Raw genomic sequence first — 13,782 nt, forward strand, 5'->3', positions numbered from 1 at the left:
ACGGCAGTGAGTGAGACGGACGGAAGTTGTGGAATAGGCAGACATGCATAATCATATATATATGCAAGTTGGACTTTGGCTTTCTATGTACGTAATATATATTTGGCTTTCTAACTTCCTACACATAAAAAATGTGAAATTGCAGCAGAAAGTGACTATACCTTTCTAAACAAAAAGAACACAGACCACAAATCATGTTGAGCCAAGATTCTTTATATGTTATAAAATTTCCATTCAACAATAATTGCAATAACACTTGTATTGACTGCAAATGAGCTTCACTTGAATGATGCTCAACAAAGCTTTAATCACTTCAACTGTTGCCGGTTACTCCAAGTGATTTTCCCAATTAAAGCTGTCTCCAATCAAACATTCCTCCCTTTTACAAGCATTCCAATTCTCTAACCATTTGTGTGGGTTCCATTCTTCAGAGAAAATTGAATTGCATTTTTGTAATTCATCATTTCCCATTTTTCTATTTGTATTAGTGACAAATTTCATGACTAATTAAGCCATTAAGTTCATTATTCAAAAACTACTACAAATTCAATGAATTAGGGTGGGTGGTATTTCTTAATATTTCAGCTACTTTTCTCCTTAACAGATTCACATTCATTTAAAGTGTGCCTAATTATATTTTCGCCTCTTTCTAATTTTTTCTCATCTGAGTGTAGTTTAAACATATTGGATAATTTGTATAGTTTTACATTGATGCCTTTCTTGTACAATTTATTTTGGTTGCCAACCTTTTTCAGGGGTTTAGTTACGATTTATAAGAGTCGGTGCTAAAGAAGCTTTGGTTTGGGGTTGGCAGATTCATATTAAGGAATTGCTTCAATTCAAGGTTATTCCTTCTATTCCTTCACTACATCTTACAATTTTCGTGCTTAAGTTTTGTTCTGCTTGACTACACCCTGGAGAATATCATAACTGAATCTCTATGCTGATATGATTTTTCTTTCTCAGATTTTGCCTCTTACTATTTAATCACTCTAATTCGTTGAATATGACGGTCTGAAACAATTAATCTCATGTTTGTATCTCTTGGTCAGCTGCTTGTATCTAACAGTTTGGATTTCATATGTATAGAAGTTAGCTTTACTCTCTTCATTAGCTATCATTAGTGACATTTTATTACTCCTACTTTCATTAAAATGAAAAGAAAAAGGAATGTAAATAAACCCTGTAGTTTAGTAGATGAGTGGCTCGATGAATGTTACAATGCTGAGGTTTCATTAAAAAGGAATGCAAATAGCTCTCATACAATAGAACAATCTGAAGAGCTATCAACAAGCCTCCCATTTTCTCAGGCTCATCCTGCTAATCCAATCCATATGCATTCTGATACTACATATGTCAATATTCGGACCTCAGGAAATAACGCTCATCTAATTCATCCCACATTCCACTTTATGACAGACCCAAATAGTAACATCATTAGGAAGGATCATGAGAATTATACTAATGAAGTTGTCCCTGTTTCTAAACATTTATCCTCTTCCAATGTCGCATCTATGCATGGATTAGATAGTTCTCATTTAAGGACCTTAAATCAATCAAATCATAACCAGCTCCTATTAACCTCTAATATTGACGAGGTTTATGCTCACTCTCACAGTTCGCCTTCCATCAATTTTACATGTATCCCTGAAATCCATACTTCTCATATCAAGAGCTGCCCTCAACCTAATGATATTGATCTTAGATCAAGCTCAAATAGAACATCTTCTTATCAAGACAGCTTTAATGAGAACTATAATCTCACAGTCACTCGACTTCGTGGTATAAGTGGAACAGCAAATGTTTCCACTTCTCAACCAACTTCCTCAGTACTACCTCTCTCTGCTCTTCTTTCTCATCCTTCTGCATATGATCTTGAAGAAAAACGCTTCGAGAAAAAGAAATATAGAAGACAAGCATACATAAAGTGGAAATCTAAGAAATTACGTAGACATGGTTGCACTAAAATCCAACATGTACCAGCTCTGAGATTGGAAAGGATTGAGAATTGCACAGCTGCTACCAACTCTGCATTACAATCCGATGTACAATCACTAACCCAAAAAGGTAATGAATTCTCTATCTGAGATTTGTCTATTTCCACTTTCTTTTATAAATTTTTTTATACAAAAAAAGGTTTAAAACACCTTTTCAAACCATCTTTTCTAAATTCATAAAAACTTTCAGACCATCTTTAATACAGTCAATATGAAATAAACACTATCAATAATTCTTCTGAAAAATCATTGATTCGATCATCAAAGAAATCCTCCAATAATAACCATTCAGCTTTATACTCACTTCCCTTCAATTTTAGGATACAAAAATTTGCAAGATTTTAGAATTACTAATCAATGAATGCAAATCACCTTATAGGTAAGACGCGTCCGAGTGGAAGAGATTTGCTAAGGTTCATACCTGATTACCCTGATAGGTTACCATTGGAGCCGCAGTGTCAGCATTGCGGAGCAAAGAAATTCTATTCTGAGACAATGAATTTCTGTTGTTCCAGCGGTGAAGTAGTTCTCTCTCAAAATAAACTCCCTAATGTTCTAAAAGAGCTCTTAACTTCAACTTCAGAAGAAGCAAAAACCTTTAGGACTATGATTAGAACTTATAACAACCACTTTGGTGTCACCTCTTTTGGTGTTAAATATGACAAGAAACTCTGTAGAAGAAATAAAGGAATCTATACATTTAGAATTCAAGGGCAAATTTATCATTTTTTAAACAACTTAAACTCAGCCAATGATCATGGCCAAAACCTTCAATTATATTTTCATGATCCTGAAATTGAGTTAGCCAATCGAATAGCATCTTGCCCCAGGTTATCAGAAACTTTAGTTAAGAAACTCATGTGCGTGTTGGAAAACAATCCATACGCTAAATTTTTTCGAACTTTAAGTGGAGTGCCTAATCTTGATAATTATCACATTGTCCTAAAGAGCATTCCTGGTCTAGACCAGAGAGTCTATAATAAACCTACAAGCTCACAAGTAGCAGCTTTGTGGATTGAAGGTGAAGACAATAGTCAAACAGGAAAGCGAGACATTAGAGTGCACACCCATAGTGGGACCTCAAAAAATATTCAATATTATTATGGATGTTATGATCCACTTCAATACCCACTAATGTTTCCTTTTGGTGATCTAGGATGGCACCAAGGCATTCCGAAAAAGGGAATAAAGGCACAAACTAAGAGATTCAGAAAAAAAAAACTTACAACTGAATCTATTTGTCCCATCAATGTCTCTAATGTAGATGAATTACTTGAGAATGAAGAGGCTGGTAAGTAAATACAAGTTTATTAATCAGCACTCTTTAATGTAAAATTTCACAAAAATATCAACTAATAAAAAATTTTCTTCTCACTTTACACAGTAATGAGTAGCTTTCAAGAAGATCCAGATTTCGTTTCCGTGCGAGAGTATTATGCTTATAAGCTCCAAATAAGGGATAACGATGAATCATTCATCCTCCACTTTGCAAGACTACTACAACAATACGTAGTAGATCAATATGTCAAATTAGAAAGCCAAAGACTTGACTTCTTTAGAAATCAACAAGAGGAAATACGAAAGGAATTTTTACAAGGAATCATTGATGCTGTGACTACAGGTGAAACAGAAGCATCAAAAGTTGGTCAGCGAATCATATTACCACCCTCCTTCATTGGAGGACCAAGGAATATGAGACGCAAATATATGGATGCAATGACTTTGGTCCAAAAATTTGGAAAGCCAGATATCTTTCTGACTATGACATGTAATGCTAATTGGCCAGAAATAAAAGAATATTTAATTCATGGAGAAGAAGCACAAAATAGACCAGATTTGCTTGCTAGAGTATTCCACTCAAAACTTGAAGTCTTAAAAGACGAATTACTGAAAAAATGTGTTTTTGGTGAGGTGGCTGCCTATACTTATGTAATTGAATACCAAAAACGAGGAATGCCACATGCTCATTTCTTATTAATATTAAAGTCCAAATATAAATTATATAACGCAGAAGAATACGATAGAATTGTGTGTGCAGAAATTCCACGTAAAAAAATTTATCCTCATCTATATGAGATGGTAGTCAAACACATGCTCCATGGCCCTTGTGGTCCTGCTAATCCATCTAATGCTTGCATGACCAAGAATGGCGTCTGTCGAAATAATTATCCAAAAGATTTTTGTGAAGAGACCATTCAAACAGTAGACGCATATCCTCAATATAGAAGAACAAATAATGGTGTCCAAGTAACAATTAGAGGTGCTGTTTTAGACAATAGATGGGTTGTTCCATATAACTCATATCTATTAGCCAAATTTGATTGTCATATGAATGTTGAAATATGTTCAACAATCAAAGCAGTCAAATATATATACAAATATATATGTAAAGGTCACGATAAAACAAGCTTTTGTCTTTCAGCATCTACTCTTGACAATGTCGTAGATGAAATCGAACAATATGTATCAGCAAGATGGATTTCTCCACCTGAAGCTGTATGGAGAATTTTCAGATTTTGCACAAGTGAAATCAAACCTGCAATTATCCATTTACAGTTACATCTTGAAAACTATCAACCGGTAGTCTTCAAGAAGAGAGCTAACCTTCAAAGTGTCGCAAAAAATCCTCATTTCAAGAAAACAATGTTAACAGAATTTTTTCATATGAATAAGACAAATGAAGATGCACAAACATTAAATTGTACATACTCAGAGTTTCCAGACCACTTTGTTTGGAAACCAAGCCAAAGATATTGGAAACTCAGAGAAAGAGGAGACTCTGTTGGACGAATAATGACTGCACATCCAACAGAAGGTGAGAGATACTACCTTAGACTCCTCCTTTCAAAAGTTCGATGTCCCACTTCATTCAAGGACTTGCGAACTTACAATGGCGTTACAGTAGATACATTTAGGGAAGCAGCATTAATTCGAAATTTATTGCAAGATGATAATAGTCAAGAAATCTGTTTACAAGAAGCCTCACATTTTAAGATGCCTTATGAAATGAGAAGGCTTTTCGCTACACTCTTAGTTTACTCTTGCCCAAATAATCCAAAACAACTATGGGAAAAATTCAAAGTGTCCATGTTGGAGGATCTTGTCCGATGCTCAACATTAACATTTAAAGAAATTGAACATAAAGCTCTACAACAAATAGACGGTTTTCTACAAACAATGGGAAAGAGCATACGTTCTTACAACTTAGTCCCACCTGATTTGTCATATAACAACGTAGAAGACCTGACTAGAGAATTACGAGCAGAAAAAAGCATTCTTGTTACAGCTCATGATTTGAGTGCAATCGACATGCTTAATGAAAAACAAAAACAAGCATTCAAAGTTATTACTGAGAGAATTTATTCAGGAAAAAGCGGCGCTTTCTTTATAGATGGTCCTGGAGGAACAGGGAAAACATTTCTCTATAGGACTTTATTGGCAGATGTGAGGAGCAAAGGCTTTCTTGCACTCGCAACTGCCACTTCAGGAATTGCAGCTTCTATTTTACCTGGTGGTAGGACTGCACATTCTCGATTTAAGATCCCAATTGATATTTCTGAGGGTACAACATGTAGAATTAGCAAACAAACTTCTCTAGCAACAATGATTAGACAAGCAAAGTTAATAATTTGGGATGAAGCACCAATGTCCAAAAAAACAGCAATTGAAGCATTGGATGATTTGTTAAAAGACCTCATGGATTCAACTCAAATTTTTGGGGGAAAAATTGTTGTCCTTGGAGGAGATTTTAGACAAACACTTCCAGTAGTTCGAAAGGGAGCAAAAAGTCAAATGATAAATGCCTGTCTAATCAATTCTCCAATATGGGACAAACTTGAGAAACTAAACTTAAGTGAAAATATGAGAGCAAGATTAGACCCCACATTTACAGAGTTCCTATTAAAGATTGGAGATGGGACAATTCACACAGAAGCTAATGATTTAGTGAAAATTCCACCTTCTATCTTAGTTCCTTATACTAATGAATCTGATGCACTTCAAAAACTGATCCAAATGGTCTATCCTGAAATCACCAATGGATCACAAATCTCATCTCCTTTCTTAAACAAGGCAATACTAACAACGAAAAATCCATTTGTTGATGAGATAAATAATGCTCTCATAGATAGATACCCCGGAGAACCAGTTGAATACTTGAGTTATGATGAGACATTAAATGAAAATCATCAGGCCGAATATATCGACTTGCTGAATACATTGACTCCCAGTGGTTTACCGCCACACAGATTAGTTTTGAAATCAAATGCACCAATAATTCTCTTAAGAAATCTTGATCCAACTGAGGGATTATGCAATGGCACAAGGCTTACAATCAAACTCCTCAGTAAAAACATCATTCATGCTACCATATCATTTGGTGAATTCTCTGGAAAAGACGTATTTATTCATAGAATTCCAATGCAACCACCAGCTGACGACCAATATCCAGTCCCATACAAAAGGATCCAATTTCCAGTTCGCTTGTGCTTTGCAATGACTATTAACAAAGCACAAGGACAGACCTTAGACTTTGTGGGTATATATTTAAAAGAACCTGTGTTTTCCCATGGTCAATTATACGTTGCTCTCTCAAGAGCAAAAACAGCCTCAGCAGTTAGAATACTAATAAAACCAGCCTATTTTTCCCCTCATCAGATGGACAAAACAAAAAATATAGTGTATAAAGAAGTATTTCAGCATACAGAACCACTACAAACAAGTACATTCATGACTCATCTCTCTTACTATTTTTATAGTGTTTTCCTATATATGCAACCCTTTACCAGTTATAATTACTATTTGTCATTCGAAATAATAGAATTCTTACTATACTTCATTCTAATGCAGTTCAAAATGCCTAGACATATCTCAACTGTGCTGGACATTGACAAAGAATCAGACAAATGGACAGTTCTTATTCAAGTAGTTGAGAGGAATCACATTCAGTACACTCGGAAAGCACCACCTAGAAGGATCCAACGATTCATGCTCACTGATGCCCAAGTACTTTACTAACTACTATGTACATTCATCACCTAATATAAATAACTATAGATTAATTCCATTCTTACAATGACTTCTTCAATGTTTTTTCTCCTAGCCTATCCAAGACAAAAATGACTGCATAGCTATATTTACACTTTACTACAAAATAATATTTCATTTCTAATTTACTCATACCCTATCCTTTAGAAATTCTTGCACTTTAACATTTTATGTATTCTATATATTCGAAGATCTGCTTGCATAGGATTACTTAGCAAAAATAGCTTAGATATGATATTTCCAAATTTCAGTTTAGTTGCAAGTTCACTTTTATCTGGACTACTAATTTACACAACACATTCTGGATGTATACATAAATATACAATCAGTACTAACCACTAACAACCACCTATATTAACAAGACTTAATAAATTTATATTTCTAACTTTTAAAAATTTGTATATCTTCAAACTGATCCAAATCAATGTTTAACACCTTCTCAAAATTCAGTCTCAATAGTAGTAAAACAAAAACAAAACATAAACAACAGCTTTCCTTTTTCTCTTCCAACCTGAGATTCATGAAAACATAAAAATTTAGCATTCAAAGTTCAATATACAATGCTATGCTAATAAATCAGAAATTCCTATAACACTCTCACTATGTAGCAGAAAATTCATACAAATTGCTTCCTCTTGCTGTCTTTTTTAATTCACCAGAATATTGAACACATTTAAATAACTATAACCACTTTGAATCATCTTCTTGCTGCTCATAATAATTACAAATTCATTTACCTTTATCTCATACATGATCATCAATCATAATCACCAATAAAACATGAACAACAGTTTCTTCCTATTCCCCTCAATTTACAATCCATAAACGTAAGCTTCCACTATACATAGAGGGTCAAAAAAATGTTAACTCTCTATGATTTACTTTAAAAAAATCACAAGTCGTACTTGATTGCTCCTTCCTGATTGCATACTCATTCATCCAGATATCCATATACAAGATACACAATAATGTTACCTTATAGTATACTAACTCAACTACAAACATTACAAACAGGGAACAAAAGTCTCTGCAGCAGCCTATGAAAATTGCATCCGACTGTTCAGAAATCTGTTAGTTCCATACCAGCGATACTACATCTCTGGTGCAACTATTATCAATGCTGTTCCTACATACAAAGTTAGCGAATATCCGTACTCTTGGGTCCTTCATTACTCAACTTTGATTGAGCGCTACCTCGAACCAATTCCTCCAATGCTTCCATGTCCTTTCACCTTTGACAACTTTTCTGATGCACATAAACATGCAGAATCTGATATTACTCTGATAAGTAAGTGTTATATAAAAAACATATCTCTGCAGAATTTTATCCAATTTTACATTCTTAGATACTTTCAAATCTGACTAACTACTTCAAACTATAGGTGTCAAAGCATTGGTCATATATGCCTTCCTTAAAAAAGAAACAACTCCAGATTCAGTCACAAGGGATTTTCTCATTGTAAATGAAGAGTAAGAAATCTCACTTGCCTCTATTATTTGACACATACATTATTATTTAACATCATCCTTTTTATTGAGTCTTTATTGTTTAAAGGAAAAAATTGATGCTTCTCACCTTATGGAATGAGTTCCAAGAGTATGAAGGCAATATCCTTGCAAACACCATTGCAACTGCTCCTATGATCTTTGCTATGAGAGTGAAAGTCTCTACTTTCAACAGTGAGTCCCTTACTCTAAAAATTCTGTATACATTCATTACATATCACTCATATTTGTCACACATAAAAATCTTAATTCTCTGCTTAAACAGGTTTGTCATTAACAACAATAGGACTATCATGCATTCTCATCAATCCACCAGTCCATGACGAATTGCCACTTCGTGAATGGTATAGCATCCATAAAGATGAAGTTAAGATTTTATTGGAAGCAAAAGCATATAAAGATCCAGAATTTCTGCTTCCACCACCAAACCAAGAGCACATCAAGACCATTCATGATGCATTAATCTCATTCGGAACAGTAAGAATGCCTAACTTTTTCCCTAACCAATCAGTTTTATCATTTTACACTTCAACTTCAAAGAAAATGAAATAGTAATACACTAGAGTTCAATTCATTTGCAGCAAAAAACAGCATGGATAGGCGGTACAGTGCAATTATCATTTGGCCAAACTCGCTTTTGGTACACTGCATGCTCAAATTGTTTGAAAACTGTTGAAGCAGATACAGATTGGATCATAAAATGTTCATCATGCAGACAAGAAGCCGAAGTGGAACTAAGGTATTGTTTCTCATCTAGCCTGTTTAAAATTAACTCTTTTATACTATACATTGTACAATAAACTAAAACTCGGACATTGCACATAAGGTGTCGCATTGGAATAACAGTGACCGATCCAACTGCAAGCATTCAATGCTTAATATCTGGAAAAGAAGCTGAAAGACTGATACAATTGACTGCTGTGCAGCTTAAGGATGCAGAGGCACATGTACATCAGCACACCTAACTTTCAAGTTTTCGTTCAACATTTATATACAGAAATACTAATATATAAACACTCACATTGATGCTTATCATTTCAGGGAATAACAATGAACCAAGAACTCTCTGCCATCATGAAAAAGTACAGGTTGATCTGTTTTATCAAAACATATGAGACAACTTTTCAAGGACAACTTCAAAGAAGAAATGCAATCATCAAAGCCTACCCAACAGCTGAAGTCCCCAACATATCATTGGCTCTATTAGATTCACCACCAACTCTCCAAGCTTCAGAAACTGGAACAACATCAAACACCAAGCAAAAACAAGTCATAGAACAACAAACGTTCACACCAACAGCCAAGTTGCTCCTTCAAGAAATAGCCGAATCCACTGCTACTAAAAAAAGCTTCATCACTAAATCAACAACTGCTGCAACAACCAGCCACAAACTGCTTGAAGACACTGCTACCTCAGCTTCACCAAATACCACCCCAATCGACGAAACTGCTGCCAGCCCAACAAAGAAACCAAAACAGGAAGGAAAAGGGAATTGAACACTCCCCAACCCTTACTAAAACCTTTTGATATTGCTAGAGAAGAACTTAGCAGGTCTATCATGCCTAAATTGTAGTTTTAGAATCCATTGCTCCAATATTTTTTGATAGAGCAATGCATTCTAATACTTAGAATTAGTACCTCCTCCCTCACCTGCTAACAACTCCTATTACCAGAACCATAAACCTGTAAAGCCTAGGTTCATGACTTGGTCAAGCTGAAAATGCAGTATTAGAATCCATTGCTCCAATATCTTTTGATAGAGTAGTGCATTCTAATACTCATATGTCATATAAGCTTCTCTAGCAATCAATAATATGTGCAGTACTTCTATACGTTCCAAATGAGCGGTTTACTTTTCATATAAGTTAAAAATTTACATATGTTTCTCCATATATCTACTTTATTGCACACATTTAATTACAAGTTCAAAGTGTTGGTGCAGAAAAGCCTTTTATTTGGGGTTCACAGATTTGCACTAAGGAATTGCTTCAATTTCAGGTCACTTTCTCCTCTTCCTTGACTACACGCTATAATGTTTGTGCTTAAGTTTTGTTATATTTCATCTATTATTCATAATTTTTTCAGTTGTAGGTTCGTTTGATCTCACTTATTAATTGAACGTATGCTTTATACGATTATGGTCAGGTTGGCTAATCAATAGATTTATATGTACTAGAAGCAAACGAGTATGATCAAGGAAGATCACCTACTTGCTGCAATCAAAGTTGCTGCTTCTATCAGGGGACACAACCTATCAGTAAGCTTTTCTTCACATAATTGGCCTTAAGGTCAACGAAAAGACTGCAGCATCATAGCATTATCTCATCTTACTTCACTTTACCTTAACTTTGTTGGTAAATCCAGGGATCAGGAATTTGATAAAATGAAATTCAATGAGTGAAAATTGAGATGTCCCTTTTTGTGCTATATAAATTCTTATGTTCTAAATTATTGAATTTCGCATATACTGATTATCTATGGTTTACATTTCTAGCTGCATGGTTTTGTAAAGAAAGGGAAATTGCAGGATGCCCTCACTAGCATCGACCTTCTAATCATTCCTGTTCGAGTTCATAGGAAACTAGCAATGACTAAAGATGACCTTTTTAATATCAATCCTCACATTGTTAGGACTCTATGAACGAATTTCAAAGTGCTGTGCGAAAACTATTATTCGCATGGTGCCATTTGGGGCTGCAATGAACGTCACATCTTGCCATCAAACATTCGGGCTGCAAGGAATTTCAAAGTGTTTGTAAAGTTACGCACTATTGTTCTACGATTCAGTTAATTTTGTTTTGGTGTTGTCTAGATATCTTTATTATCAATATTTGGTAATTCAAAGTCCAACATGCTTGAATTAGCCAAAGATTTGAATTTTTTTTGGTCATAATTCTTCTGCAAGCTGTACAAATTATTGTAAAACTGTGGAATTGTATGTGATCGAGTTGTACAAATTATTGTAAAAATCTGGAATCATACGTGAGTGTGTATCTTTCTGCATGAAAGAAACATTGTGTGCTGTGAGTTAATTAACTTGAGTTTATTGTCTTCTTCATTCATGTTTATTTTTCATATTGCATATGCACTCATTTCTCCGAGTTACGCATTTGCATAGACACTACATAAAACTTGCCAAGAATTTACATGTCATTCTTTAAAGAAATGAGAATACCAGCAAATTTCTCAATATTTTTGACACTATATATTGGGCATTGGCTGTGCCTTGCACAGCCAGAAAATCTCTAGTAATTAAGAGAAAGAACATGAAAAAAGGAAAAAAAAGAAAAAGAAAAAAGCTTTTTAGGACCCTATGGGACTTGGCCCAACAATTGGTTGTAACATTATCCTTTGCAAGAGCAAAGAACTTGTTTGGCCCAAGACTTTTGGACACTTTATCATCAATCTCAGGCTAAAAGGTACTTAAAACAAAGTTCATTCAAGGTTGAAGGTATTGTTTTCAGTGATGTGCTAATTGTATCACTTAATTTAAATAACTATTAACTATTTCTATTAATATGGGTATTTAGCAAATTTAATTTGATAATTGTCCATGTTATGGCATTTTCTATTATTAATAATTTTTTTCAGAAATTTTAGATACTTTTATGTACTAAAATATGTGTATCAGTCTATTCGCAACCGATATGTCGTCGGTCTCGCCTAGCCTACGGACAATTTTCCATTTTCTTTCCATGTGTTCCCAGCCATGCATCCTCTGCAGAAGGGATGTTCACTGCTCACTATGCACTTCAGCCTTTTCTCTCCTCATTTTTCCACTTCAGATTCTTCGGACTCTTGTCAAGGCCATTGTTGTGGCACATTTTTCAGTTGGGATCGCGCAAGGCTTGTTTAGCTTTAGGGTTTTGGATTCTTATTCGGTTCTGTTCTCGTGAGTTTTCCTATTGTGCCTTGCTACCTCTCTTCTCCTTCTTTTGTTCTGTTTTCCATCTTCTATCCTTAGTTTTGATTTTCTTTTGTCTAGTTTTTGTTCAGTATAAATTTTTTTTTTATCACTACGAGTTTTGAGTTGGAATCCTCGTGAATATTATTTTTTGTTGTCAGTTTCATGTTGATATTAAATGTTTCTTTCCAACAAAAATATGCACTGATTTCACTTGATTTCTTTACTCGTTTGTTTATGGTGTGTGTTGCCTCTTTCAAGCTTTTAATTTTCCGTAGTCTAACTTGTTTATCAGTCATCGATTCAGCCGGTTTTAAATTTAAAATCCAACGTTTGAATGTATTTAGTCGGTTTAATCGATCGGGAGTATATAATTTACTACTTTTTTATGTTTTCAAAGACTATTAATTTTTGTTTCCTAGGATAGCATCCACTACACATAAAAGATTATTGTTATACTTTTTTCATGTGTGGTGTTTTATCGAGTCCTACAATACAACATATAGGGAAAGGTATGGAATTGGAGTACTAGTGATTATCTTTTTCCTTTTTGCTTTGTTTTCTTTTTTCTTTTTCTTTTTGGAATGAACTGTGAAGTAAGGGCTAGGGGTACTATCGAGCCGAGTCGAGCTCGAGTAGCACCATACTCGAGCTCGAACTCGATCAGAATTAGTGCTACTCGAGCTCGAGCTCGAACGAGTAAATAAATTTGGACTCGAGCTCGACTCGATAAAATAAAATTAAACTCGAGCTCAACTCATTTGAGCTCGAGTAAATATCAAGCCCGATCTACTCGAACTCGAGCTCGAGTTTTGAACTAAACCTATAAATTTTTTCTCAAAATATATAATATAAATATAATATGAAAACTCGATTAAATTCGTCGAGCACTCGAGTATTTATTTTTGGAGTTCGAACTCAACTCATTGAATGTAACGAGTAGCTCGAGCCAAGCTTTTGACCAAGCTGCTCGCAAGCTACTCGCGAGCGGCTTGACTTGATTGCACCCCTAGTAAGGGCAGGGCTAATAAGCAAATCAATTGATTTGGTGAGCTTAAATGTACAATTACTTATCTCACTTGTTTGTGCTCCATGACAGTTGTTTCTTGAGCTTTGGAATATGGGGTGTGAGAAATGTGTACTGTTTTGTTTCTTTTTTTTTTTTCCTTTTTTGGTTTCCCTCTTTTGGCAGAGATATGAGCTCTTTATTTGTTCACCTATTTCCCCTGGAGTATCAATTGTTCCCCAGTGTTTACATGATTATTGTTGAAATGAGACCATAGGCTGTTTTGAATAAAGAAAGAAACCATAAGGACAAAGGAAGGAAA

General features: G+C 34.7%; 1 protein-coding gene across 1 annotated transcript; it reads left to right on the forward strand.

The window, feature by feature from the left end:
* The first annotated feature begins 783 nt into the window (after nt 1-783).
* Nucleotides 784-9,248, forward strand: LOC113777301 (replication protein A 70 kDa DNA-binding subunit B-like). Its single transcript, XM_027322335.1, has 7 exons — nt 784-844; nt 6,846-7,001; nt 8,058-8,331; nt 8,426-8,513; nt 8,599-8,723; nt 8,815-9,026; nt 9,231-9,248. Exons 2-7 carry the CDS (start codon nt 6,852-6,854, stop codon nt 9,246-9,248), a joined length of 867 nt encoding a protein of 288 aa, XP_027178136.1. The 5' UTR covers nt 784-844; nt 6,846-6,851.
* Nucleotides 9,249-13,782: the final 4,534 nt, after the last annotated feature.

The sequence above is a fragment of the Coffea eugenioides genome, chromosome 7 (assembly GCF_003713205.1).
Source record: "Coffea eugenioides isolate CCC68of chromosome 7, Ceug_1.0, whole genome shotgun sequence".
Taxonomy (NCBI): Eukaryota; Viridiplantae; Streptophyta; class Magnoliopsida; order Gentianales; family Rubiaceae; genus Coffea; species Coffea eugenioides.

Excerpts from the sequence above, each read along its gene's own strand:
- LOC113777301 (XM_027322335.1), top strand. The coding sequence starts at position 6,852 with ATGCCTAGACATATCTCAACTGTGCTGGACATTGACAAAGAATCAGAC. Across the intron at positions 8,332-8,425 it reads ATCTGATATTACTCTGATAA|GTGTCAAAGCATTGGTCATA; the intron begins GTAAGTGTTATA and ends TTCAAACTATAG. Across the intron at positions 8,514-8,598 it reads TTTCTCATTGTAAATGAAGA|GAAAAAATTGATGCTTCTCA; the intron begins GTAAGAAATCTC and ends TATTGTTTAAAG.